At 40.3% G+C, this 26,023-nt stretch overlaps 1 protein-coding gene across 9 annotated transcripts in view; it reads right to left on the bottom strand.

The window, feature by feature from the left end:
- The window catches only part of Phka1 (phosphorylase kinase regulatory subunit alpha 1), a 138,798-nt gene that overhangs the window by 58,091 nt on the left and 54,684 nt on the right, over nt 1–26,023 (bottom strand). For all 9 annotated transcript variants that reach the window (XM_076561791.1, XM_076561793.1, XM_076561792.1 and 6 more), the window contains exons 14-16: nt 23,476–23,610; nt 5,735–5,844; nt 3,026–3,170 (exon numbers count right to left, since the gene is read on the bottom strand). In XM_076561791.1, coding sequence (XP_076417906.1) covers nt 3,026–3,170; nt 5,735–5,844; nt 23,476–23,610 — 390 coding nt within the window. The remainder of the gene's footprint in view (nt 1–3,025; nt 3,171–5,734; nt 5,845–23,475; nt 23,611–26,023) is intronic.

Here is a 26,023-nt window from a genome sequence, read left to right as displayed (position 1 = left end):
CTGATGCAGCCCTGTTGGGTAAAGCAAGCTCAGATCTTATTAGGAAACCTCTGTGGGCTCCCACAATCATTGGGATTAACATTATGATAAGCATCTTATAGATGACCAAAAATCAGATTGGGGAGGAAAGGGTGTATTTGGGTTACACTTCTACATTGCTGTTCATCACTGAAGGAAGTCAGGACAGGAACTCAGACAAGGCAGGATCCTGGAGACAGGCGCTGATGTAGAGGCCATGGAGGGTGCTGCTTACTGGCTTGCTTCCCATGGCTTGCTCAGTCCACCTTCTTATAGAACCAAGGACCAGCAGCCTAAGGATGGCACCACCCACCATGGGCTGGGCCCTCCCCCATTACTAAATGAGAAAATGTCTTACAGCTGGATCTCATGGAGGCATTTCCTCAGCTGAGGCTCCTTCCTTTCTGATGACTCTAGCTTGTGTCAAGTTGACACACAAAACCACCCAGTACAGATGGTATCATGCATAATGTGCCTTGGTGTGTGTGTGTGTGTGTGTGTGTGTGTGTGTGTACATAAACTCTTCTAAAAGGGTAATAATTATCTGGTTTTTATATGAAACTGATGATAGTCTTGTGATTTGCCTTTTCTAATTTGTCCTTTCTAATAGTACTCAAGAGGTTGAGGCAGGAGGGCCATGAGTTCAAGGCCAGGTTGGTTTGTATAATGAGTTCCACAATAGCCTGGGCTATATAGTGAGGCTTTGCTTCAAAAACACAAAATAAAATAACAAAAACCAATAAAAGGCAGACATAGTGGTGCACATCTGTAATCTCAGTACTTAGGAGGCAGCAGCAGGCCGATCAGGAGTCCAGAGTCAGCCTGAGCTATTTATCAGATTTGAAGATAGATTAGGACACATAAGAGCCAGTCTCAGAAATCAAACAGGGTAAGTGAGATGGCTCCATGGGTAAAAACACTTGCTGCCAAGCCTGACGACCTGAGTTTGGTCCCTGGGACACACATAATAGAGGGAGAAGAGCAACTTGTGCAAATTGTCCTCAAACCTCCACACAAGAGCCATTACATGCACACACACGTGCACATACACTAAATAAATACATAAATCAAGCAAAACAAGAATAAATACAGGAAATAGAATAGCTAGGCACAGTGGCTAATGCCTGCATCTCAGCATTTGGGAGGCTGAAGCAGGAAAACTGCTGAGTTCAAACCAGCTTGGTGAGATTCCAGTCAGCCTGGGCCATAGAGTAAAACTCTGTCTCAAAAGAATTAAAGAGCAAAAAGAAAAGAAAGGCAAATCAAATAGAACCAAACAAAATGCCTTTTGCATCATGTCTTTCTATTTTCAATATAAGCAGTACAGGGCATTACCTCCTCACCTCACACGTGCAGTAATTTCCTTGATGTCAGTCTACATGATGACAGTCCTGCCACCAACTAAAATCCCCTCAATACAACTCGTTTCATGTCACTCCTTACTGAAAAAACGTTTGGAAGCTTCAACCTCTTATATACCTTGTTTTGAATGTCTCTGCTTATTTTCAAACAAGTTTCCCAATCTGATCACACCTTACTTTGCCAGCTTTTTTTTATCACAGTAGCTAAGCTGTGCAGGTTGTTTATCACAGTATCTAAGATGTTCAGGTTGTTTATCACAGTATCTAAGCTGTGCAGGTTGTTTATCACAGTAGGTAAGATGTTCAGGTTGTTTATCACAGTAGGTAAGATGTGCAGGTTGTTTATCACAGTAGGTAAGATGTTCAGGTTGGTCTCTTCAGCAGCCTCACACACAGGCTCATTCCTCTGCCCAGGCCTCGTTCATGGCATTCCCCACCTCAGTTAAGATTTCATTCTTCTTTCCTCGTCCTATGTGAATATTAACAATTCCATGGGCAGGAGAGACGACTCAGTGGTTAAGGGCACTTGTTGCTCTTGTGGAGGACCCAGGTTCTGTTCCCAGCACCCACATCAGGTGCTTCACAAAACCTGTGCCTCCAGCTCAGGGGGTCTGACAACCTTTTTGACCTCTGTGGACACATGCTCATGTGTGTGCACTCATATGTATTAAAAAAAATCTTGTTAAAAACAAAACCCAAAAAAGCAAATCCAAAAGCCTAAGACCCCCATCAGCTGAAATTTTTCCTTTGGCACCTTGATAACTTTCAGTGCTTTAGTAATCTGTAATGTACTGTCTAGAATTTGTCTTCTAGTATTATTATCTATTAACTTTGCATTCTAAGTTAAACTGTACACTATCTCAAGAAAATTGTGAGAATACATTAGTTATTAAATGGGCACTTGCTAATTGTCCCAAGTAAAGAAATCAGACAAAAAGAACAAAGAGTACCCTACTTTCTCAGCTCCTGTTCTTTTGCAGCCCTTTTCAGATGTGACCAAAATTCCTAGCAGTCTGTCTGGATTCTAAATTACTCAGGATAAAGGGTTCTTTTTCATGAAAAAGAATCCTATGCACTTTGGCAGTACACACAGACCTTTTGGAAGCAAAAGCAGAGACAGAAAGAAAGCAGCAGGAACTCAGAACAATAAAGCCTTTCCTTGTGAGGAAGCATCTCTCCCCACCCCCAGCACAAACCAAAAACCTTTGCACTCTCCCCTCCTAGATCTTACTTCTTCAGTAAGACAGGCTTTGGGAGGAGAGGCTTGGGAACTTCCCTATAAATCTTGATGCTCCACTGGAATAAAACAGATGCAGGATGTACCAGTACTCTCTCTAAGAAGAATTGTAGAATGCAATTTTTAGAAAATTGGCTCAGAAATCAATTATCAAAATTATCTTCTCCATTTTTACATTATGGCTCTCAAACCATGTGAACTACTCTTATGCATCCATTTGTTTCATATTTATCATCTGTCTTTACCTGCTAAAACATAAGCTTGAATAGAACAGAAACCTTACCTGCCTATCACCCTGTGCATCCGGAGCTTAGGAAACTGTCTGGCACAGAAGGTGAGCTGGTGCATACCGCTCTGCAGTGGGATGCTGAAGGACTACACATACGGCTTACCTCACTCATTCCCTTACCGAGCATGGTGTGTGAGATGGGGAAAGTGATGGTGGGCTGGCCTGTCATCCTCCAACGGCTACACAGGTAGGAGAGATCTGTTCTAAGCATTTCTACTATCATCTTGTTGTCCAGAGCCAGGTAGAACTGTTGCTGGTCTATAAACTAAGAAAAGGAAAATCAATCATTCAGAAAAATTTGCTCTCACAAATATCAAATAATATTTTTCAATGTTCACTTATTCATAAAGCATACAAGTCACAGAGGAAACAGTAGTCTCAAATTTAATGCCTAATAATTCCCAAAGTACATAGTTTCTGATTTTCTTCTTTTTTTCTTTTGATTTCTTGAGACAGAGTTTCTATGTGTAGCTTTGGCTGTCCTGGAACTCAGCCTAGTCTAGAGAATCCAAACTCAGAAATCCACCTGCCTCCGCCTCCTGAGTGCTGGGATTAAAGGGGTGCACCACCACTATCCTGCTAGTTTCTGATATGTTTAAAGTGTGTGACTGCCTACAATCTTTTCAAGTATATAATTTCTTTTTTTAAAGATTTATTTATTTATTATGTATACAGTGTTCTGCCTGCATGTCAGATCTCATTACAGATGGTTGTGAGCCACCATATGGGTGCTGGGAATTGAACTCAGGACCTCTGAAAGAGCAGCCAGTGCTCTTAACCACTGAGCCATCTCTCCAGCCCACAAGTATATAATTTCATTTAATCCTACAACCACCTAGTATAGGCAGCTGCTCCTCTCCTTCCTCCCATTCCTCCTAATTTCTCATTATGTAGTTGAGGCTAGCTCTGAACTCATAATGCCCCTCTCTAATTCCTGTGTTCTGGGATTACAGGCATGCACCACTATCCTCAACTTGGCGTTTTTCTTTTAATATGAAGAATAAGACTCAGAGACAGTATGTAGACTAGCACACACATCTGATTAGCAAGTGGAAATGTCAGGAATAGAGTCTAGGATAAGTTCATCTTTTGTCTACGTCTATCTTAGATGCCCTGTTTTAGATATAACAGAGGAGTAAAATTTTCCTTCCACAACATATTTACTGTGCTACTAGGGACCCAACCTTGGCCCTTGTGCTTGTTTAGCAAATACTTTACCATTAAGCTCCATCTTCAGCCCTTGGCTGAGACAGAATATTCCTATGTAGCTCAGACTGACCTCGCTAACCACGTTGCCTAGGTTGGCTCTGAATGTACTGCCTCATCCTCCTAGGATCCGGGATTATAAGCATGTGACACCATGCTTGGTTTCCTTCTACTACCATACTCATATGCAATTGATCGTAGAGCTATTATTATGTAGCTAACAAATGTAAGTGTGGTGACATACTGTGTACCCTAATAAAATCTGCCTGAAGATCAGAGGACAGAGCCAGCCACTAGATTAGACCTAGAGGCCAGACAGTGGTGGCACACACCTTTAATCTCAGTACTTGGGAGTCACATGCCTTTAATCCCAGCACTAAGAAGGAAGTAATTTGGCTGGGCAGAGAAAAGTATATAACGTGTGAGGGGACAGGAACTAAGCCTTTTCAGCTGAGAAGACTATTTCGGCTGGAGCTTTCAGGCTAAGGAGTTGGTGAGGTGAGAGGTGGTGGCTGTGGCTTGCTTTGCTTCTTTGATCTTTCAGGTTTCACCCCAGTATCAGGCTCTGGGTTTTTATTAAAAGACCGTTTAGCAATTCATGTTACACATCCAGCCACTAATCTGTATAATTATGGCCTAATAGTCCTGATATTTTTAAAAAGAGGACATTGAAGATTTCTATGTAAATGAAAGGGTTCCCTCACAATAGGGAACACGTAATTTAGCAGTTAAATAAAGTAGATTGTGTTTCACTCATAAAGGACAAAAACAGTCTTAGTTTAACTTCTGAAAATAAGGAAAATGCTGTAAGTCCCTAAACACTTGGAAAATCCCAGTCACAGTTCAACACCCGGGACTACTCTTGGTAGTAACAGTCACTTGGCAAAGCTGTACGCAGCAAGTTCAATTCAACAGTTATTGAGCCATTTAATATATGCAAGGCCCTGTGAGACTGCAACTTGTGTGACCAAAATGAGCCATCTTAAAAATAAGACCAAAATGCTTTCACCCTAAAACTAAGGCCCGAGACTTCTCCTTTTAGGTACAGGCCATGAGTTACTAAAACTAGTCAGTTCAGATTCCAGAAACCAGGAAGTATAAAAGTAGAGTCACAAGATAGTCACGAGGTAATGACTGCTGGACTATGGAATGTCCTCTCCCTGGTTTCCAGGGTAACTGACCACAGAAATGCCCCCACCTGAGGGCAGCCAATGAGAAATGGTGGCGGGCAACCACTCCCTTAGAAGTAAGATTAAGCCAAGATTTCTAGAAAACCCCTAGAAGCGAGCCAATCAGAACTGTACCCGTACTAGCACCCCTAAATGATGTAAACTTGTGGCTTTTGCCTTTAAAAGCTGAGCTTGCAGACAGGTGGGCGCTTCCTCCAGCCTCCACTGCATTGGATGTACTGGACAAAGTCCCTGCCTAGGCTTGTATTGCTTTTGGATATCCAGAATTAAACCTTGCTTTTGCATTCTGGCATGCTCGTCTTTGGTGGTCTCTCTGGGGTTACGATCTGGGCACAACACGACTAATCCAATTCCAGCCAATGCTTTATTTCTGCCGTCCCTCTCCCTCTTACTTCCATTCATCTCAACGCATGCTGCAGCTTATCCCACTCACCTGTGGAGTGAAAGTAAAGATTGTTTTGCGAATGTCATAGAGTTTTGACGTTCCAAGCACACCCATGAGCCTGTAGGGTCGTCCACTGAGTTTCATTCTACTGTTGCATCCTGACACAGAATTGAGAAGTGGTCAGGCTATTCTTAGAGTACAAATGAAAACAATATTTGTTTACACAGATACACACAATGCACATATATACATAGACACACATCTATCTGATTTCCTTCAGTTTAAAGTGTCTTCCTTTATGGTTTAGCTTTCTAAAATTAGAATCTATTTTGTAATCCATATCTATGTTAAATATATTACTATAAATATAGAACTATATTAAATACAGTTTTAGATACAATAAGGAAATGTTCATTCACTGACAATGCGTTTTTCCTATCACCAAATGAGAAAAATACTTTACATATTGTTCTAAAAAGTTTTTCCTCCCCAGTACATTGAATACCCTTTCTTGTCAGTGGAGATAGAACCCTACTACATGTTTTTGGCTACCCCACACTTTCCTGAGTACTTGATTTGCTATCTTTACCAAATATGCTGCCTTTCCTGCACGTGTGTGTGAGTACACATGCAGGTTTCCAGTGGAATGTCATTCATCTCCTTTTGAGTTCCAGTCTCTCGTTAACCTAGTCCACCAATTGGGCTAGACTTGGGGGCCAGTGAGCCCAGGATCCTCATGTCTCTGAGCATGCATTCCATTACTGACATTCTTATGCTTATGCAGGGGATCAAACTCAGGTCCTCACGATTGTAAGACAAGTGTTTCATTAATTTAGCCACCCCCCAACTCCCCCCATCCCCCCCTCCAACCCTTAAACATGCTACATTTTCAGAGTTCCTTCAACTTGTAAGGGAGCAGACCAGAGAATGCTCAATTCCAAGTTCCACTGAATAAAGCACATATTTGCTCTGGGATAAATATCAAGACTAGGTTTATTAATGAATTTGTATTAGTAAAGTCTTAATTATTATTGCATATGGTGTGTGTGTGTGTGTGTGTGTGTGTGTGTACATGCTCATGACATGACACACATGGTCAGAGGGCAACCTTTGTAGCTGGTTCTTTTCACTTTGGGCTTCTGGGATCAAACTCAAGTCATCAGGCTTTTGTGGCAAGCGCTTTTTCCTGCTTAGCCATCATGCTTGCCTTTGCTAATATCTTTTTTATCACACTAAAATATGTGTACAATAAAATTTATCATTTTAGTAATTTTAAGAGTACAGTTTAGTGACTTTAAATACATCGTTGTGTAAATGCCACCACTATTCACCTCCCAGAACTACTTCATCCTTTCAAACTGAAACTCTACACCCATTAAACTTACTAGTTCCCTTCTCCTCCCAGGCTCTGACAATAAATTTCTACTTTGTGTCTGTGAATTTGACTACTCAACTAGAATCATAAATCTCTTTCTTTTAAAACTGTTTTATTTCATTGAACACAATATCTTTGAAGTTCATATATGTTATAGCACATTATAATTTCCTTCCTTTTTAAAGAACAAATATTCTATCCTATGAATATGCCACCTTTGCTTTTCTATTCAATTGTTGATGGATATTTGGGGTGTTCCCATTTTTTTCCTTTTTTTTTGCTATTGTGAACAATACTGTACAGTAATAGAGAAAATATCTATTCAACTTCCTCATTTCATTCCTTTTGCATATATACTTAGAATTCCTGAATCATATACCTATTTTAGGTTTAACTTTAAAACTTAGATTTATTTTTGTTTTATGTGTACAGGTGTTTTGTGAGTCTAGTGTCAAAAGAGACCAGAAGAGAGTACTGGGTCCCCTGGAACTGGAGTTACAGATGGTTGTGAGCCATCGTGTGGGTGCTGGGAACTAAACCTGGTCCTCTACAAGTGCACAAGTGCTCTTAACCACTGAGCCATCTCTCTAGACCCTCCCTATGTTAAACTTTTTAAGTAACCACCACCCTGCTACCCACAAATCTTCACCAACAGTCATTACAATACCTGTTAAGTGGTATCTCATTGAATTTTTGATCAGTTTTGAACACTTTTTACAGATATTATTTTTTTAGAATTTCACACAAGTACTTGCACAATTTTCACCCCACCCACTCCCCCCTTAAACTTCTATGTCTCTCACACTCCCACTCAGATTCATGGCCTCTTAATTATTATCGTTACACATGCACACACAGATAAATATATGCATATAAAATACACCCTTATTTAGTCCATTTAGGATTAGGGTTAGGGTTACTCAGGGTTGGGGTTAGGGTTTACCATTTTTATTAAATTTTGTTTTGGTGTACATTCATTGGACAAAGAAATGGGTTTTATAAAGAGAATTTCTTTCAAGTATCAATTATTTTAACCACATGCAGCCCCCATACCCTTTCTGTTTTTCTCCTTCTCTATAGCACGAATCTTAACAGGCCTTATTAATAAAAACAAACCTGGAGCTGGGTATTGGGGTGAACGCTGAAAGATCAGAGAAGCAGAACAAGCCACAGCCACCTCGCCTCACCAATTTCTCAGCTGATCCTGTTTCCTCAGACTGGAAGCCTCTGAGTCCTCATCCAAATGGATCTGCTGCTAAAAGCCTAAAAGCTTAACCAGCCTAGTTTCTGGTCCTCACGTCTTATATACCTTTCTGCTTCCTGCCATCACTTCCTGGGACTAAAGGCATGTGTCACCATGCCTGGCTGTTTCCAGTGTGGCCTTGAACTCACAGAGATCCACACGGATCTCTGCCTCTGGAATGCTAGGATTAAAGGTGTGTGCTACCACTGCCTAATCTCTATGCTTAATATAATGGCTGTTCTGTTCTCTGACCCCCAGATAAGTTTATTGGGGTGCACAATATATCCACCACACTTCTCCATATCCCTCCTGCTATTGACACCTTTTCTATCCCAGGCTTTTCTCTGCTTTCATGGCTCACAAATGTAAATACTAAATACAAACAGTTTATGTATTTTATGTACCTTCAATATTTATCTCGTTATATCTGTTTTCCAGACAATAAAATAATTCCAATTTTCACTAATTTATTTCATTAACATTTATCATTTTCAGCAAATGAGTCTTTTACTTATTTGATTATATTCATTCTTACTGTCTTTGATGCAACTATAAATGTGTTTTGTTGATTTCCTTTTTGGTTCATTTATTTTTAATGTATAGAAATGAAAATATGTGATTTTATGTCCTTTATCTTTGCTGAATTTATTAGTTCTAACAGGCTCTCTCTCTCTCTCTCTCTCTCTCTCTCTCTCTCTCTCTCGTTTTTTTTTTTTTTTCTGTGTAATAGTCTCTGGTTTTTCAAGACAGGGTTTCTCCGTATAACAGTCCTGGCTGTCCTGGAACTCACTTTGTAGACCAGGCTGGCCTCAAACTCACAGAGATCCACCTGTCTCTGCCTCCCAAGTGCTAGGATTAAAGACATGCACTACTGTTGCCCAGCTTCTAACAGGCTATTTATTTTATTTATTCACTCATTCATCCATTTACTTATTATGTATGCAGTTTCTGCCTACATGCCAGAGAGGGCACCAGATCCAGTTATAGATGGATGTGAGCCACCATGTGGTTGCTGGGAATGAAACTCAGGACCTTGGGAAGAGCAGTCAGTGCTCTTAACCTCTGAGCCATCTCTCCAGCCCCCTAAAAGGCTTTTTCAATACATGTGAAATCTTTAGATTTTTTTCCCCTATCAGAGCACAAATGAACACAGGTCATTATCTCAACTATTTATTTATGACTGGATATATTTTTTTCTTGTTTAATTGTTCTTGGAGAACTTCCAATACTATATTAACAGAGGTCTGTGTATCTGAACCAAACTTATAATTCCTGCACACAGAAGACTGAGGCAAGAAGACCGAATAGTAGGCAGGAAGATTGTGAGTTAGAAGCCAGCCTGGGCTACACAGTGAGGTATTCTCTCACAAAAACAAGGAGGAAGAGGAGGAGGAGAAGGAGGAGGAGGAGGAGGAGGAGGAGGAGGAGGAGCAGCTGTTTGTCTAGATATTTTTTCTTTGTCTTTTTGTTCATTTATTCGTTTTAGTTTCCTAGGCTTCCTAATGTGTCTTCTAATATTTTCTTCTCATTTTTTGTCTATTCTTAGTATAAAGACTAAAAACACTACAAGCTATTCCATTATACCTGAAGCTAAAATTCTGCTTTTTAAAATGTTATTACAGTGTGTGCATGATATATGTGAATGTATGTGCCAAGGCACACATGCATGGGTCAGAGGACAACTCTGTGGTGTTGGATCTTTCTTTCCAACTTCGTGTGGGTCCTAGGGATGGAACTCAGGTCCAAAGGCTTGCTCGGAAGTTTCTTTATCTTCTGAGCCATCTCACTGGCCCTGAAATTCTGCTTTTAATTGGGGTACAATATATCAAATTTAGCATCTTTTTGTCTGTATTTTCTTTTATTATTATCAGTCTTTGGGATTATATTGAATGAAGTAATTCAGACCCAGAAGATAAATCTCATGGTTCTGTCTCATCTGTGGTTCCTAGCTCCAACTCTTTAGATGTGAGTATATAACCTGGAGTAACTGCAGGAACCAGGAAAGTAAAAATGGACTACTGCTGAGACAGAGAGCAATAGAGAAGAGAACAGCAGGGTGTAAGTGATCTGAACAGGGAAAATTTTAAAAGTAGGGACTCTAGTTAGGAAGGGGGAAGGTGATAAATACAGAAAAAGGAGGGCAAAGTAAGTTAGGATGTCTTGAAAAGTCATCAAGAATGTTAATGATTCATCTAAAACTACATATAAAACATATAAGTTTGTATATACCATGCAGGAAAAGCTCCCTTTTGAATGGTTTGTCAGACTCCTAAAACATAAGCTATTGCCTTGCCCTTGGCTGCCTCCAAGAATTGAAGACACCACGTACTTTGGACACAAGATGGGGGCTCAGCATCTAAGCAAATTCTGACCTGAAAGCCTCCTCCCTGGGGTTTAGCTTTCAAAGTATAGTACTAGAAGGCAATATGCAAGCCTGAAATGGAGAGAAGCAATCAATAGTCCTACTCAGGTATAATGTTTGTGAACTACAGCAATGACCAGCATGGCATGATATTTCTAAGGGTGCAGTAGTGGCATGCATACCGTGGCAGTAACCAACAGCTCTCTGACTTAACTAAGACCTACTCAATGTAACCCGAGTGTTAAAAGATCTCCAGAGCCAAAATATTGAGATAAGCCGGGCGGTGGTGGCGCACGCCTTTAATCCCAGCACTCGGGAGGCAGAGCCAGGCGGATCTCTGTGAGTTCGAGGCCAGCCTGGGCTACCAAGTGAGTTCCAGGAAAGGCGCAAAGCTACACAGAGAAACCCTGTCTCGAAAAACCAAAAAAAAAAAAAAAATATTGAGATAAATGCTGAAAGATCAGAAAGACAAAGGAACAAGCCACTGCCACATCTTACCTCTAGGACGCCTCAGCCTGAGAAGGCCTTAGTCCTGTCCCCTCATACCTTATATACCTTTCTCTGCCCAGCCATCACTTCCTGGGATTAAAAGTGTGTGTGCTTCCCAAGCAAAGGTATATGATTCCCAAGTACTAGGATTGAAGATGTGTGTCACCTGTTTTCTCTCCTAGACTGAGTCAAACTCATGTAGTCCAGGGTGGCTTTGAACTCACAGAGATCCATGCCTCCCAAGTGCTAGGATTAAAGGTGTGTGCCACCATTGTCTGGCATCTATGTTTAATCTAGTGGCTTGTTCTGTTCTCTGATCTCCAGGCTAATTTTTATAGGGTACATAATATATCACCACATTCCCCTTTTTTGTCTAAAATAATAAAAGAAGGTTATAACTAATGTAAGAAAAACTTATACAATAAGTATATAAGTATATACAATATGTAAGGATTATATCCTTAATTACATCACCAGCCTGTGATGGCATCCCAGCCTAAAATGCAGGCATGCCCTCTGTGCCCTCTCTCTTTCCGCACTCTCTCCTTCCATATTCTCCCCCCTCCATGTCTCTCTCTGTCTCTGTCTGTCTGTCTGTCTCTCTCCCCCCCTCCAATAAAGCTCTAGAAAGGTAACCATGGCTCGTGACTCTTCCGTCACTGATACATCCAGCACTCTCCTCCATCAGCACGGCCACTGCCTGTACAGCCACAAGCACCGCCACTTAACCAACATTGGTGCAGTTCAGACTCAGACAGACCACGGAGGACCTGCTGTGACTGCTGCCGCTTGCTGCCTCCTCCCCCATCCAGCAAGACTGCTGTAATTTGCCCTGGAAATTCTGTTCTTTCACAAATATTTTCCCCTCAGTTTCAGCATGGGGCTAATGTTTCTCAAATCTCTTATCTGGAATTACTAACTACAAATCCTAATCTTAGGAGCTTTTCTGACTCAATAGAGTCAGTTAGGTACAGATGAAAAAACAACACTTGGAACATCAACCATGTCCCACAGTTCTAGAGAGGAGAGTAAGGCATGCATATACAGAATAGGGGAAAAAAACCCTCAGGAATACACATAGTGCCTGCCAACTGTTGAGGGTAAGTTCCCTGGGCACCAATCATATAGAATCAATGATAAGATCGAGTATATTCTGATGGGAATAATGCAATGTAAAACATGGGATGGATAGATCCATCTTTACCATACACAGGAGCTTATATTGGTGGAAGAAATATGGTATAGTGGGATGGGAAAAGAGTGCCTTATCCAAGTCTGCCTTTACAGAGAGATTGAGACATGGGATCCTTTTGCAGAAAAGGGAACCATGTAAAAACATATCTTGCAGACATGTTAGCAAAGTCTGCCTTTACAGAGAAATTGAGACATGGGATCCTTTTGCAGAAAAGGGAACTGTGTAAAAACATATCTTGCAGACAAGAAAGAATTGTCTGGGTTTGAATACTGTTGTCCTTAAAGCATTGTGCCCGTGTCATTATTTTTGAACTTTGTAACCGCAAGTTGCCGCCAGCTGACATCAGTGCTGCAGAGCAGGATGTGTCTGGCTCAATACTTAGTTCAGCCTGCAAAAACGCTGAGCTCTGTGTCTAGGATAAGGTTCTGAGGGGGTGGGAAGGTGTATTGGGGGACGCATAAAGGGGAACAATGGGGGCTTATATAATGATTACAATGGGTTTCTTAAAATATGATATATTTCTTAAAAGTCAAAAAAAGGAGCCAATAATATAGTTGTATATGTAAGCCTGGTAGAAAAAACTCTGTTGAAGTATAAATAAAGATACCTCGAGCTATTAGGAGCCACTTGAGTGCAAGCCACCTGGTGATCAGAATTTTCCCTTGTGCCAACACCCCTTCCCTGTCTCAGGACCTGAACCTGAGCCAAGGCTGGACCCCAGCACCAAACTACTTTAAATATTTATCCTTACACCCACAGATAAGTACAGTTCTTACTCATCACCATTATACAAAACTCCAACTGTTCAAAATGCAGAGAACAAGTGACTGTGGTACCCAGACCCAAGCGATCCATCTGTAACACCACTCTGACACTTAAGGCTCAGGGATCATATTAGAAGCAGGGGGTTAGGAGTAGAAAGATTGTAAGAGCTAGAGGAAGAGGAAGTTTGCTGGGAGATTTCATCTCCCAGAAATGTCAGAGAAGCTTCACCCTGAAGTCTCATCAACATGGCTGCCTAAAGACTTGAACAAGGATGACACCAATAGACACACTAACATGGAAGAGGGAAATCTCACGGATCTCAACCCTAGACAAAGAACTACAGGCAACCAATGCTGAGAGCAGGAGAAATAGTCTTCCTCAAGGGAGGAGCCCCCAAATTGGTTATCCAATACCAAGTGGTTAGCCCTAAAACCTTATCTATAATAAATTATATTGTCTAAGCAAGTTGTATTTAAAAATTTAGGAGTGTGAGTGTGTGTGTGTGTGTGTGTGTGTGTGTGTGTGTGTGTGTGTGTGTGTAACAATTAAAGAAATAAAAGCCATGAATTTGAGAGAGAGCAAAGGGGAGTGTCGGAAGGGTTGGAAGGAGGAAGAAAATAATGAAATTGTATTTTAATTTAAAAAGATATAAAAGTTTTTAAAAAGATTAAGAAAGAAAAAAATGTAGTACTAGGAAAGACCAAACAGTAGTGGCTATAACCTCAAGGTAACACACACATGTGAATGAGAGTAGGCATGTAAACAACAGATGCCACTTAAAGACTTTCAACTATTAAGTGAGTAGTGCTTGAATAACTGGTTTGTTTTTAACAAAAACGTTAGATTTTTACCTTATAGCATCAGTTAAAGTCTTAAATTTAGCTTAAGAGTTAAATGTAGGCAGGGCATGAAGACACATGCCTTTAATCCCAGCACTCAGGAGGCAGAGGCAGGCAGATCTCTGTGAGTTCGAGGCCAGCTACAGAGAGAGTTCCAGGACAGCCAGGGCTACACATGCAATGGAAATAGATCTGACCTACAAACATCAAACTTAGTTGATCATGGGGGCTTCATGCCTGTAATATGAGCACTTATGAGGTAAAGGCAGGAGGATTTTCTTAAGTTCAAGCCAGACTGGTATACACAGTAAGCTCCAGTGCAGACTGGGTTTACAGAGTGAGATACTCTCAGAATAAAAATAAACAAAAGTAAAGACAACCCTCACCAAACAAAACTAATATTTCTCTACACCAGGACTGGAGAGATGGCTCAGCAATTATGAGCACTTGCTGCTCTTGCAGAAGACCTGGGTTCAACTCTTAGCACCCGCATGACAGCTTACAGCTGTCTATAACACCTGTTATAGGGGATCCAATACCCTCTTCTGGCCTCCATGTTTATCAGACACACTCATACTGCATATACATACATTCAGGCAAAGCACTCATACATCTAAAATAAGTAAACCTTAAAAAAACTAAGCCGGGCGGTGGTGGTGCATGCCTTTAATCCCAGCACTCGGGAGGTAGAGGCAGGCAGATCTCTGTGAGTTTGAGGCTAGCCTGGGCTACCAAGTGAGTTCCAGAAAAGGCACAAAACTACACAGAGAAACCCTGTCTCAAAAAAAAAAACAATTAAAAAAAACTTCTATAAAACAAAAGGAAATGTAAACTTGAAAAGGCAAAACAACTCAGGATATGAAAGACAAAGTACTTACACTCTTAATATAAAAATAATGCTGGGCGGTGGTGCACACGCTTTTAATTCCAGCACTCAGAAGGCAGGTGGATCTCTGAGTTGGAGGCCATCTTGGTCTACATAGTGAGTTTCAGGTCAGCCAGGGTGTGGTAGTTTGAATGTAACTGGCTTCCATAAGCTCACCGGGAGTGGCATTATCAGGAGATATGGCTTTGTTGGATGAGGTGTGGCCTTGTGGGAGGAAGTGTGTCACTGTGAGGGTGGGCTTTGAGGTCTAATTTGCTTAAGCTTCCCTCGGTGTGATACTCAGACCACTTCCTGTTGCCTGCAGGTCAAAATGTAGAACTCTAGCTCCTTCTCCAGAACCATCTCAGCCTGCACTCCACCATGTTGCTGTGATGATAACGGCCTAAACCTCTCAACTGTGAGTGAACCACCACAATTAAATGTTTTCCTTAAGAGCTGTCATGGTCATGGTGTCTTCACAACAATAGAAACCCTAACTAAGACACAGGGCGACACAGAGAACCCTGTCTTTAAAACAAAACAAAACACCCATAGAAACCGGTAAGAAATTTTAATGTCTATTGCAAAAATGGCAAGAGAATGAACTTGACAATTTAAAAATAGATGAAAAATTACTATTTATGAAAACAAGCGAATCAAGAGCTTATTAAAAATTGAAGATATTATGCTAAGATAGGTATGACACTGGGTTCTGAGAGGCTACTTACTAAAATGGGACATATCACTATGTTGCACAAAGTAGATCACAATGTCTATGAGAACATTTTTCTAAAAACAAGTGCGTTTCTAAAAGCTTAATATAAACAAACATCCACAAACAAAAAAGATGGCTTCTTTAGTGGTTAAATTATAAGTGTTTTAAAATCTTTTTTCTCTAGGTTCTTTCCTATATTTTTTTAGTTTCCAGAAGTCAGTATGTACATGTCAGTTGGTAGTCAGAAAACTTACAACTTACAAAAATGAGAACCAGAACAGTATATGTATTCAGATAAAACTAAAGATTATTTTCCAATTCCTAAGGAAGTGAAAAAATATTTCATACAATGAATTTCATATTTTAAAAGTTCTACAAAGGAAATATATATACATTACACATCTGAATAATAAAATTTTGCCCCAAGTTTAAAGAATAAGGGGAGCTGATTGTGGTGATGCACACCTGGAATCCCAGCATCTGGAAGGCTGGGACAAGAGGGTCATGAGTCTGAGTCCAGTTTGGATTATATAGTATGACCTTGACTCAAAACCAAACCAAGCCAAAAACCAGAGTCAGGGTTTCAGTGGTATGGCATTTTAGTAAGTGAGTGAGCCCTTAGGTTCATCCAGGAGCAACACACACACACACACACACACACACACACACACACACACACACGTATGTATGTATGTATGTATGTATGTATGTATGTATGTATGCATATATTACATGGGGCTTTTTGAGACAGGGTCTCAGCCTGTAGGTTAGGCTTGCTTGAAATTCACTAAGTAGCCTAGGCTTGCTTACAACTTATTATAGTCCTGCTGCCAAGCCATCATGCCTGGGGATATTTTTTTAGAACCAATATATACAAAAGTATATAGTTCCAACTATATAATCATGCACTAGTAGACAAGTTTAAAAACAAAGGAAAATGGAAAAATGTGCTGTTGCTAGGAATGAAAGGAAATTAAAATAATTTTGCATATGAAAATTATTAATCTAACAAAATAAATAATAAAACCCAATGCCGGCAGGGTAGTAAAAACAGAAAGGTATATTTTATCTTATTGATATAAAAACCAATGCTTAATTAGTTGGTTTTCCTGAGGAATAGTCTGGCAGCATGTTGCAAATGCTAGGAAGTTAATCTTATCATTACGCAAAATCCCTATTCTGGAAATACACTCCAAAGAAACGATGATCTACACATAGGCATTTATAGAAAAATAAAATCTTTGGAAACAAGTCAGACAATCAAAAATAAGTGAATAATTATTAGAATTTTATGTAATAACATGTCTATTTTAATATAAGATGCATACAGAAAAGTAACAAACACAAACAGAACACAAGTTAATATTTACACTATGAAAAGGTCCTTATGTGCAGTAACATTAGAAAAGAATTCATATTAAGATTTCTGTTTAATAGTAAGTTTAATAAATTCATAAAGTGGATTATCTCATAGTTAAAAAAACTGAATGTGGTAGGTGGACACCTACACTCAGCACCTGAGAAACTGTGGCAGGAAGGTCACTTGAGGCTAGGAATTTGAGGCCAGCCTGGGCACCATAATGAGATCCTGTTGATAGACTAGACAGATAGACAGACAGACAAAACAGACAGATATAGATACATATAATAGATAGACAGACATAGAGAAAAACAAGATTAAAAAAGGAGCTGCCCATGAATTGCTAAGTATCTAAAATGAAGCAGAGAACTATTTAGCTGTCATACTTAGTGAGGAAGCATCTTTTTCCTTGGTAGGAGTACGGCTGCTCTTTGATGTGTATTTAGAGCAATTTTGTTATTGTGAAACTGTCACAATAGTATTTTGAAGACAGGGTCTCCCTGTGTAGCATAAGCTGGCCTGAAATTTGCACCACAGTCCAGGTTGAGATACACAATCCTTTCTTAGCCTCCTGGGTGCTAATATAATTGTGGGCTTGGTCACAAGATGTTTTTTTAAGATGCTTTAAAGAGACATTCATTTGACTGATAAGATTTTTAACTGGTAATCTACATAATTTGGGAGGAGTTACTAGGTATTGAATAGGGCCTTTTTGTACATGGCAGATAAGCACTCTACTATTGAGCTATATACTTAATAAAAAATCTAATCTTTACAAATATAACTTCTTGTGGCTTGATTTAAGATTGTATTAATTTCCTGTTGGTACTATAATGAACTATCACAAATATAATAGCTTAAAACAGTACAAGTTTAGGCCAGTGAGATGGTTTTGGGGGTAAAGGTACCTGGTGCTGAGCCTGATAACCTGGGTTGAATCCCTGGGTACGACTTGGTGGAAGGAGAGAATCAATCTCTGAAGGTTGTCATCTGACCTTCAGACATGCACCTTGGCATGAGTATGAACACACACACACACACACACACACACACACACACACACACTCACACATACACATATATACACACACACACACTAAAATGAGTAAATAAATGTAATTTAAAAGTTTAGAAAAAAAACAACACAAACCCTTATTAGTGCTAGAGATTACTAGTCAAAAATTGGCATTACAGAGCTAAAACTCAAAACCTAAGTATCCAGGGAGAAATCCATTTATTGGCTCTTCCAGTTTCTACACTTCAGGGATCTAGATATTTATATTCCTTGTTCATATCATCTCCTGCTTCTGTCATCAAAACTCCTACTTCTATAGTCTGATCTTCCTCTTGATTCCCTTCTAAAGAAATATGTGAGATTACATTTAGGGACCACTAGATGACTGAGATTGGAAGAATATTCTCCCACATCTCAAAATCCTTAATTATGTTTGCTAAGTCTTCTTTGACACATAAAATAGTGCTCATAGGTTTCTAGGATTATGAATGGATGTCTGGGGTGAGACATTACTCATTGTTCCACAGTCTGCCCCTTGGGCCCCAAGGATACACATTTCTTTCACATGTAAAATGCATTTATCCCATCTCAACAACTCCCAAACTCTTTAACATATAATAGCATCAGACCAAGTTCAGCATCTTCCCAATATCATCCACCCCAAAATCCAATATACTTTAATGAGGTATGAATGAGAATCTGGATATGGGCCATCCTGGGACAAGATTCCTTTCCATTTGTGACCATTATAACTAGAAAATACAATTTCCGCTCCTCAAATGCAGTAGCAGGACAGGACTGGTTATAAACAATGGACACTCTCATCATAAAACAGAGAAAATAGAAGGAAGAGTTAGCAGTACCAAGAAATTTTGAGACCCAAGTAGGCATGTCATTACATTTCAAGGCTTAGCAGTAGTCCTCTGTAGCTTGATGGCCCCCTCTCTGAGCCAAAGTTCCACCTCAAGGCCCCTTGAGTTAACCTTCTTTTTACTTGGAAGGTAGCATGTGCTTGCAGCTGAGCACTTTCATCAGTCTGCTTCCCCACTGGAGAATGCTGGAAATGCAAAGACTTCTTCCAGCTTGCCCTGTGTTTGCCATCTGTCTCTTTCAGTCTATGTTGGAGTATTTCTGCTGGTACAGGTAGAATATTCTTTATCTTAAATGCTCGGAACCTGAAGTGTTTTACATTTTAAAATGGGGATAGTCATATATACTCTCCTGGTTGAGCCATCAACATTTACCCAAAGCCTTCAAATCTGAATATAGCCCAAAGTCCCAAATTTAGAATTCAAACATCAAAATAAGGTATAAATACAGTTGGTTCCTTCTGGAAAGAATTCATTCCTTGCCAATCTTGACTTCAAAAGGCTATGAACATTCCCCATAGCAATATAACCCCAATTTGGGTGGTTTGAAGGAGAACGGCCCCCATAAGCTCATAGACTAGGGAGTAGAACTATTTGAAAGGATTAAGAGGTGTGGCCTTAAATGAATAGAAACACATGAACTATGAACCAAAGGCTGAGGGGCCCCCAGCTGGATTAGGCCCTCTGAATAGGTGAGACAGTTGATTGGCTTGATCAGTTTGGGAGGCAACTAGGCAGTGGGACCAAGTCCTGTGCTCATTGCATGAGTTGGCTGTTTGAAACCTGGAGCTTATGCAGGGACACTTGGCTCAGTCTGGGAGGAAGGGACTGGAGCTCCCTGGACTGAGTCTACCAGGTTGATCGCAGTCCTCGGGGGAGGCTTTGCCCTGGAGGTGGTGGGAATGGGGGGTGGGTTGGGGGTAAGGGGAGGGGGTGGGAGGGGGGAGAACAGGGGAACCCGTGGCTGATATGTAGAACTGAATGGTATTGTAAAATAAAATAAAATAATAAAAAAAGAGGTGTGGCCTTGTTAGAGGAAGTGTATTACTGAAGAGGGCTTTGAGGTTTAAAAAGCTCAAGCCAGGCCCAGTGACTCTCCCTTCCTGCTGCCTGTGGATCCAGATGTAGAACTCTCAGTTACTTCTCCAGCACCATGTCTGCCTGCCTGCCACCATGCTTCTTGCCATGATGATAATGGACTAAACCCCTGAACTGTAAGCCAGTCCCAATAAAATGCTTTCCTTTATAAGAGTTGTTGTGGTCATGGTGTCTCTTCATAGCAATAGAACAGTGATGAAGACAGAAGTTGGTACCAGGGAGCAGGGTACTGCTATGACAGGCCTGATCATGCTGCTTGCTGGTATAATATACTTGGGGATTAGATTAGGAAAGCAGTTGAACACTTTAAGCAGAGCTTAACAGGCCAGACTATTAGCCAGTTATGGTATCACACACTGGTAGAATTTGCTGAAGGAGGTGGAGGCAGGAGGATCACAAGTTTGAGGCCACTCTGGACTTGGTAACATGGTCTATCACTCACCAAGGCTGACCTGGCTACAACTGCTGCTGAGTGCCAGATCTAGGACAACAGAGACCACCACTGAGCCACAGATATGGCGGGCTGATTACATTGGACCATGTCCTCCATAGAAAGGACAACACTTTTTCCTTACTAGAGTAGTTACTTACTCTGGTTATGGATTTGCCTTTCTTGCATGTATTGCTTCTACCAAAACCACCATTCATGGGCTTGCAGAATGCCTTATCCGTGGTAGTCCACATAGTATTGTTTCTGACCAAGGAACTTACTTCACAGCCAAAAGAGTGTGACAGTAGGCCTGCAATCATGCAACCCACTGGTCTTACCATGTTCCCGCCATCCTGAAAGCAGCTGGCCTGACAGAAATATGGGAAGGCCTTTTGAAGACACATTACAGTGCCAATTAAGTACAGAAACCTCAAGGGCTGGAGCAGTGCTGTGGATGATCGATTGATGAATAAAACACTGATTGGCCAGTAGCCAGGCAGAAAGTATAGGCAGGACTAGCAGAGAGGAGAATTGAGAGAACAGGAAGGCAGATAGGAGAAGCCAGACTGCTGTCCAGAGAGCATCATGTAAAGGCAGCAGGTAAAGCCACGGAACACATGGCGACATATAGATTAACAGAAATGGGCTGAGTATAAGAGTAAGAGCTAGACGATGGTAAGCCCGAGCTAATGGCCAAACAGTTTAAATAATATAAGCATCTGTATGTTTATTTTATAAGTGGGCTATGGGACTGCCGGGGCTTAGGGGGACCCGGAGAGAAAAACTCTAACTACAGGAGCAGGGTTCTCTAGAAGGTGGTATATGCTTTGAATTAGCATCCAGTATATGGTACTGTTTCTCCCATAGCAAGAATCCACAGGTTCATGAATCAAAGGTTAGAACAGGGAATACTTCCACTTGCTGTCACCCCTAGTGATCCACTAGGAAAGTTTTTGCTTCCTGTTCCCATGACCTTAAGTTCTGCTAGCCTAGGAGTTTTGATTCCACAAGAGGGAGAGCTTTGATTATTGATCTGGAAGCTCAGACTCCCCCTGGACACTCTGGGCTTCTGATACCCTTAAACCAACAGGCTAAGAAAGAATACCAGTGTTAGGACTGGTGATTGATTCAGATTACTAAAGGGACATTGGATTGCTTCTCCACAATGAAGGTAAGAAATATTCTGTCTGGAGTACAGGAGATCCTTTAGGGTATCTCTTGGTGTTACCATGTCCTGCGATTAAAGATGGGAAACTACATCTGCCTAATCCAGTTAGATGACCAAGGACACAGACCCTTCAGGAATAAAGGTATGGGTGGGTCCTCCAGGAAAAGAGTCAAGACCTGCTGAGGTGCTTGTTGATGGTGGAGGAAATACAGAAAGGGTAGTAGAGGAAACTAGTTATAAATACCAGCTAAGGCCACATGACCAGTTGCATAAATGACAATTATAATTGACATGTTTCTGTCATATTTTGCTAAGAATACATTTGTAGAGATATTTGTGTTTTCTTTCCTCAATTTCTCTATCAGGTGATGTAACAACAATTAAGAGTATGTCAATGGTTATAATATTTAAGTTTGAGATACTAAAAGGATATCCCTCAAGTGACATTGCTATCTATTCTAAATTTATAATGTGTTTGCAGTTGTATGAGGGATAGTCATATTATGTTAGGCATAATTATTACCTGATTAAATACACAATGAGTGTGTGATTGTATGTAGGATAGTTATATTGTGCTAGGCAAAATTATGATCTGGTTATTGTTTTTCATTTGGAAATTAATCATGACATAAGGAGATATGATTGTGTGTCAAGTTGACAAGTGATGGACTTGTGGAGGCTATTACATCCAGAATTAAGTAAAACCCCAAAACTGGATGGGCACACCTGTGAAGAATTTTTGCTTAATCATTTGAAGCAGGAAGATTCACTTCTAATCTGCATCTTTAAGGTGGGAAGACACACCTTTAATCCAGATCTTTTGAGGTGGGACGATCCACCTTTAATCTGGACCACACTTTCTGCTGGCAGCCTATATAAAGGACATGGAAGAAGGAAGCTTGCTCTCTCTTTGCCTGCTTGCTCTTGTTCTCCATAGCAAGTTCATTCCTTCATTAGAGCTTACTCCTTTGGGATTCTGTTGTGTACTGAAGACCACAAGAGACCCAGCCTTGTGACCTAAACAACTACTGGATTCTTGGACCTTTCATTTGTAGGCATCCATTGTTGGACTATCTGGACCACAGCCTGTAAGCCATTCTAATAAATTATATATATATTTCATTCATTCTGTAAGTTCTGTTATTCTAGAAAAACCTAACATACCCATTCCTTTATTTCTGTTATATAAAGCTAGTTCTGTAAGCTGATCTGTCCCTATAATCGTATTTGGAGTCCACATCAATAATCTACAGTAATAGTCTCATCTCAAGTTCCTTAATTTAACTACACCTGCAAAATTATTTTTTCCATATAAGGTAATGTTCATAGTTACTAGAGACCAGGACCTGGATATCTGGGGGAAGGGATGGTTATTCAGTCTCTTGCAAAGAAGTTTAGAAATTTTGCATATCCTTTTTATAGTAGTAAGACCAGAACTCAGGATTTGTGCATGCTAGGCAAGTATTCTGCCACTGAGCTATAGACTCCCAGACCCTGTATCTTTTTTAGTTAACAGTGTCACAGTTTGTTTAATGTAAAAATTATGTCATTAAATTTAATAAAAGAATAAACATAACTGTTTATGAAAAGATATTAAACTAAGGAATTATGTTAATAACTAGTTCATTACATGACAAAGTATAAAAGACCTAAAACAAGTTCCTTGCTCACTACTCTACATAAAATTAGCATGTATTCAAAACAGAAATACAGGTTCTAAGAATGGGGAGAAAATGGTAGTAAATGTACATTTAGAATGAGGATATAATATTGTCTGAAAATGAGCATGTCCTACATGCCAAAGGATGCATAAAGCACACCTAAAACTAGCAAGCCTGCTCACAAAAGTGTAGGTTCAGAAACTTGGATTCCAGAGACTAAATTCCTTCTTGGATCTGATGTAATAAAGCAATACCAATTAAAGAAGTGGGAGGTGGTGGTGGAAGAAACCAGCCAGTGTCACATAATACTTTGTTCTAGCAGGCTGGCCAATCTCCTTACCTAGACTGGAATAAATGTGGCTGAGAATACGAGCTGGCTGTACTCTGATGGGGTACACTTCAGCAATGGTCTCCACATCAATTCCTTTGTCCTTCAAAATGGCCTTGATTTCTTCTGTTTCAGCTAGAATGGAGACTATAGGAAAGAAAGATGAGGTCAATAGAAGGTTTTAGTCCAATAGTACCTTTAAAAATATCTTCAAATTTATTTTAGGTGTATGAGTGCTTTGCCTGTACGTATGTCCATGTACCACATGCTACCCTGGTGCCAATGGAGGTCAGAGAGGACATTGGATCCCCTGATATTGGAGTTATGGACAGTTATAGGCCACCCCATGTGGATTCTGAGAAGTGAGCCTGGTCCTGGTGGGTGCTCTGGAAGAACAAGTGCTCTCAATTGCTGAGCTGAGCCATCTTTCCAGACCCCTAAAAATATTTTAAGTACATAATTTCTTTTGAAGGGGGAAAGAGGAGAAAATTATTACTGAGGAATTCTGATTAATCAGGAATTATTCTCCATAGAAATATTACATAAATGGGAAAGGAAAAACATGACTAGAGTATAAGGCTTAGCTTTTTGGTTACGTACCTGTGTGTACTACTAAATGGCACTTCCAGTATTTATGAGATTCTATGTTGAAATGAGAAAATGTTAACCATGAGATGGCTCAGTATTTAAGAGCACTGGCTGATTTTCCAGAGGACCCAGGTTCCATTCCCAATACCCACATGGTGGCTTACTCAGTACCAGGGGATCTGATGCCATCTGAGGTATACACATAGGTGCACAGACATTCATGCAGACAAAGTACCTATATGCATTAAAATATAAATAAATAAACAAACAAACAAATAAAATAAATAAATAAATGTAGCCTGAAAGAGCTGGTGGCTAACTGGACTTGAAATGGTGAGTAAATTGGTCAGGAGGGAAAAAATGAATGAAGGGCTGGAGAGACAGCTCAGCAATTCAGAGCACTGGTGTCTCATCCAGAGGACCCAGGGTCAGTCTTTACCTTCAGTTCCAAAAGATCTGATGCTCTCATCTGGCCTCCACAGGCACCAGGCACTCATATACATACATACAAAGACATACATGCAGGCAAAATGCCCATTCACATAATTTTTTTAAAGTAGACAGGAAATGTATAATTATTCTAGTCTTAAGGTTGGGGAGGAAGGGGCAAACCACATAGACTTCACTGTTATGGTATGAAAAATCTTACCAAGCAGTAAAAGAAATGGAAATGGAGAAGTAGAAGGAGTTAGCTCATCATGGAAGGATTGTAGCTAGAGTTTTTCTCTCAGGGTCCTGCCAAGCCCCAGCAGTCCTGTAGCCCACTTCTAAAATAAACACACAGACAGGGGAGACACCAGCCTGCCGTCCAGGGAGCAGCATGTAAAGGCAACAGGTAAAGCCACGGAACACGTGGTGACATATAGATTAACAGAAATGGGCTGAGTATAAGAGTAAGAGCTAGACAATGGTAGGCCTGAGCTAATGGCCGCACAGTTTAAATAATATAAGCAGCTGTATGTTTATTTTATAAGTGGGCTAAGGTACTGCTGGGACTTGGAGGGACCCAGAGAGAAAAACTTAAGCTACAAAGGATAGGGGTTACTTTAAAATTTTGTATGTTAGAGTTGTTTACAGGAGCAACTAAAGGGGAAGCATTCCTCAACCTGAAGCAACTAAATTGTTGTTTATATTTATAAAATATTTAGTCAGATGTCAGATGCTCAGGATACATACACAGATATAATGAGTCCTGATGGAGGGCAGAAAGAAGTTAATCTGATAGAGGTGATGGTAAAAGTAAGGGGGAAACTGTTTCAGATTAAGGAGACAGCATGCACAAAGTTACAAAAAGTTAGCTCTTATTGCTTTGCTTCCTGTTGTACTGGGGAATGAAGCCAGGCCTTCCCAGAGCAGCCAGCCACTTGTACCACTGAGCTAAACCCTCAGCCTCTGAAAAGTCCTTTGTAGTAGGAGTATGGATTGTGGAGGAGCAGTGATGAGAAATGAAGTAAAATACAAGGTCCACTGTTAGATCACAAAGAGGCCTTGTAAGCCGTATTAAGAGAACTGAAATAGGAAGCCTCTGGAGAGCTGCACCTTAAAAAGAATACACTCAAGTTAATAATTAAAGAATGAATGGACATCTCTTTGTGTGGTCTACAATGATTTTTAAAAAACAGAAGAATGAACCAACAGACCATACTGGGTCTAGAGTGAGTACAGAAACCTCAGTTCAAAATTAATACTGGAATGTAAGGAGATGTTGATAACTTACATTAATAGTAAGCTATTGGCACTGCCAAAAACAGTATGCAGTTCAGAATGACTTGAGAAGTAAAAGAGCCAGAACTTGTACATAAATACTGGAAATCAGAGAGGAATAAATATGAATTCAAAGTGTTTACTGGTGTAGCTGGGGGTATCGTGTGCCATTTAATGATACAGGCACAGATGACATGGCAGGGGATCCAGCTGATCAATTTCAGTGCACAGAAACATTCAAGTAGGGCTGTCAGTAGTCATTAGAAAC

This window comes from Peromyscus maniculatus, chromosome X (genome assembly GCF_049852395.1).
Source record: "Peromyscus maniculatus bairdii isolate BWxNUB_F1_BW_parent chromosome X, HU_Pman_BW_mat_3.1, whole genome shotgun sequence".
Classification (NCBI taxonomy): domain Eukaryota; kingdom Metazoa; phylum Chordata; class Mammalia; order Rodentia; family Cricetidae; genus Peromyscus; species Peromyscus maniculatus.
This window is presented reverse-complemented; position numbering and strand designations above follow the sequence as displayed.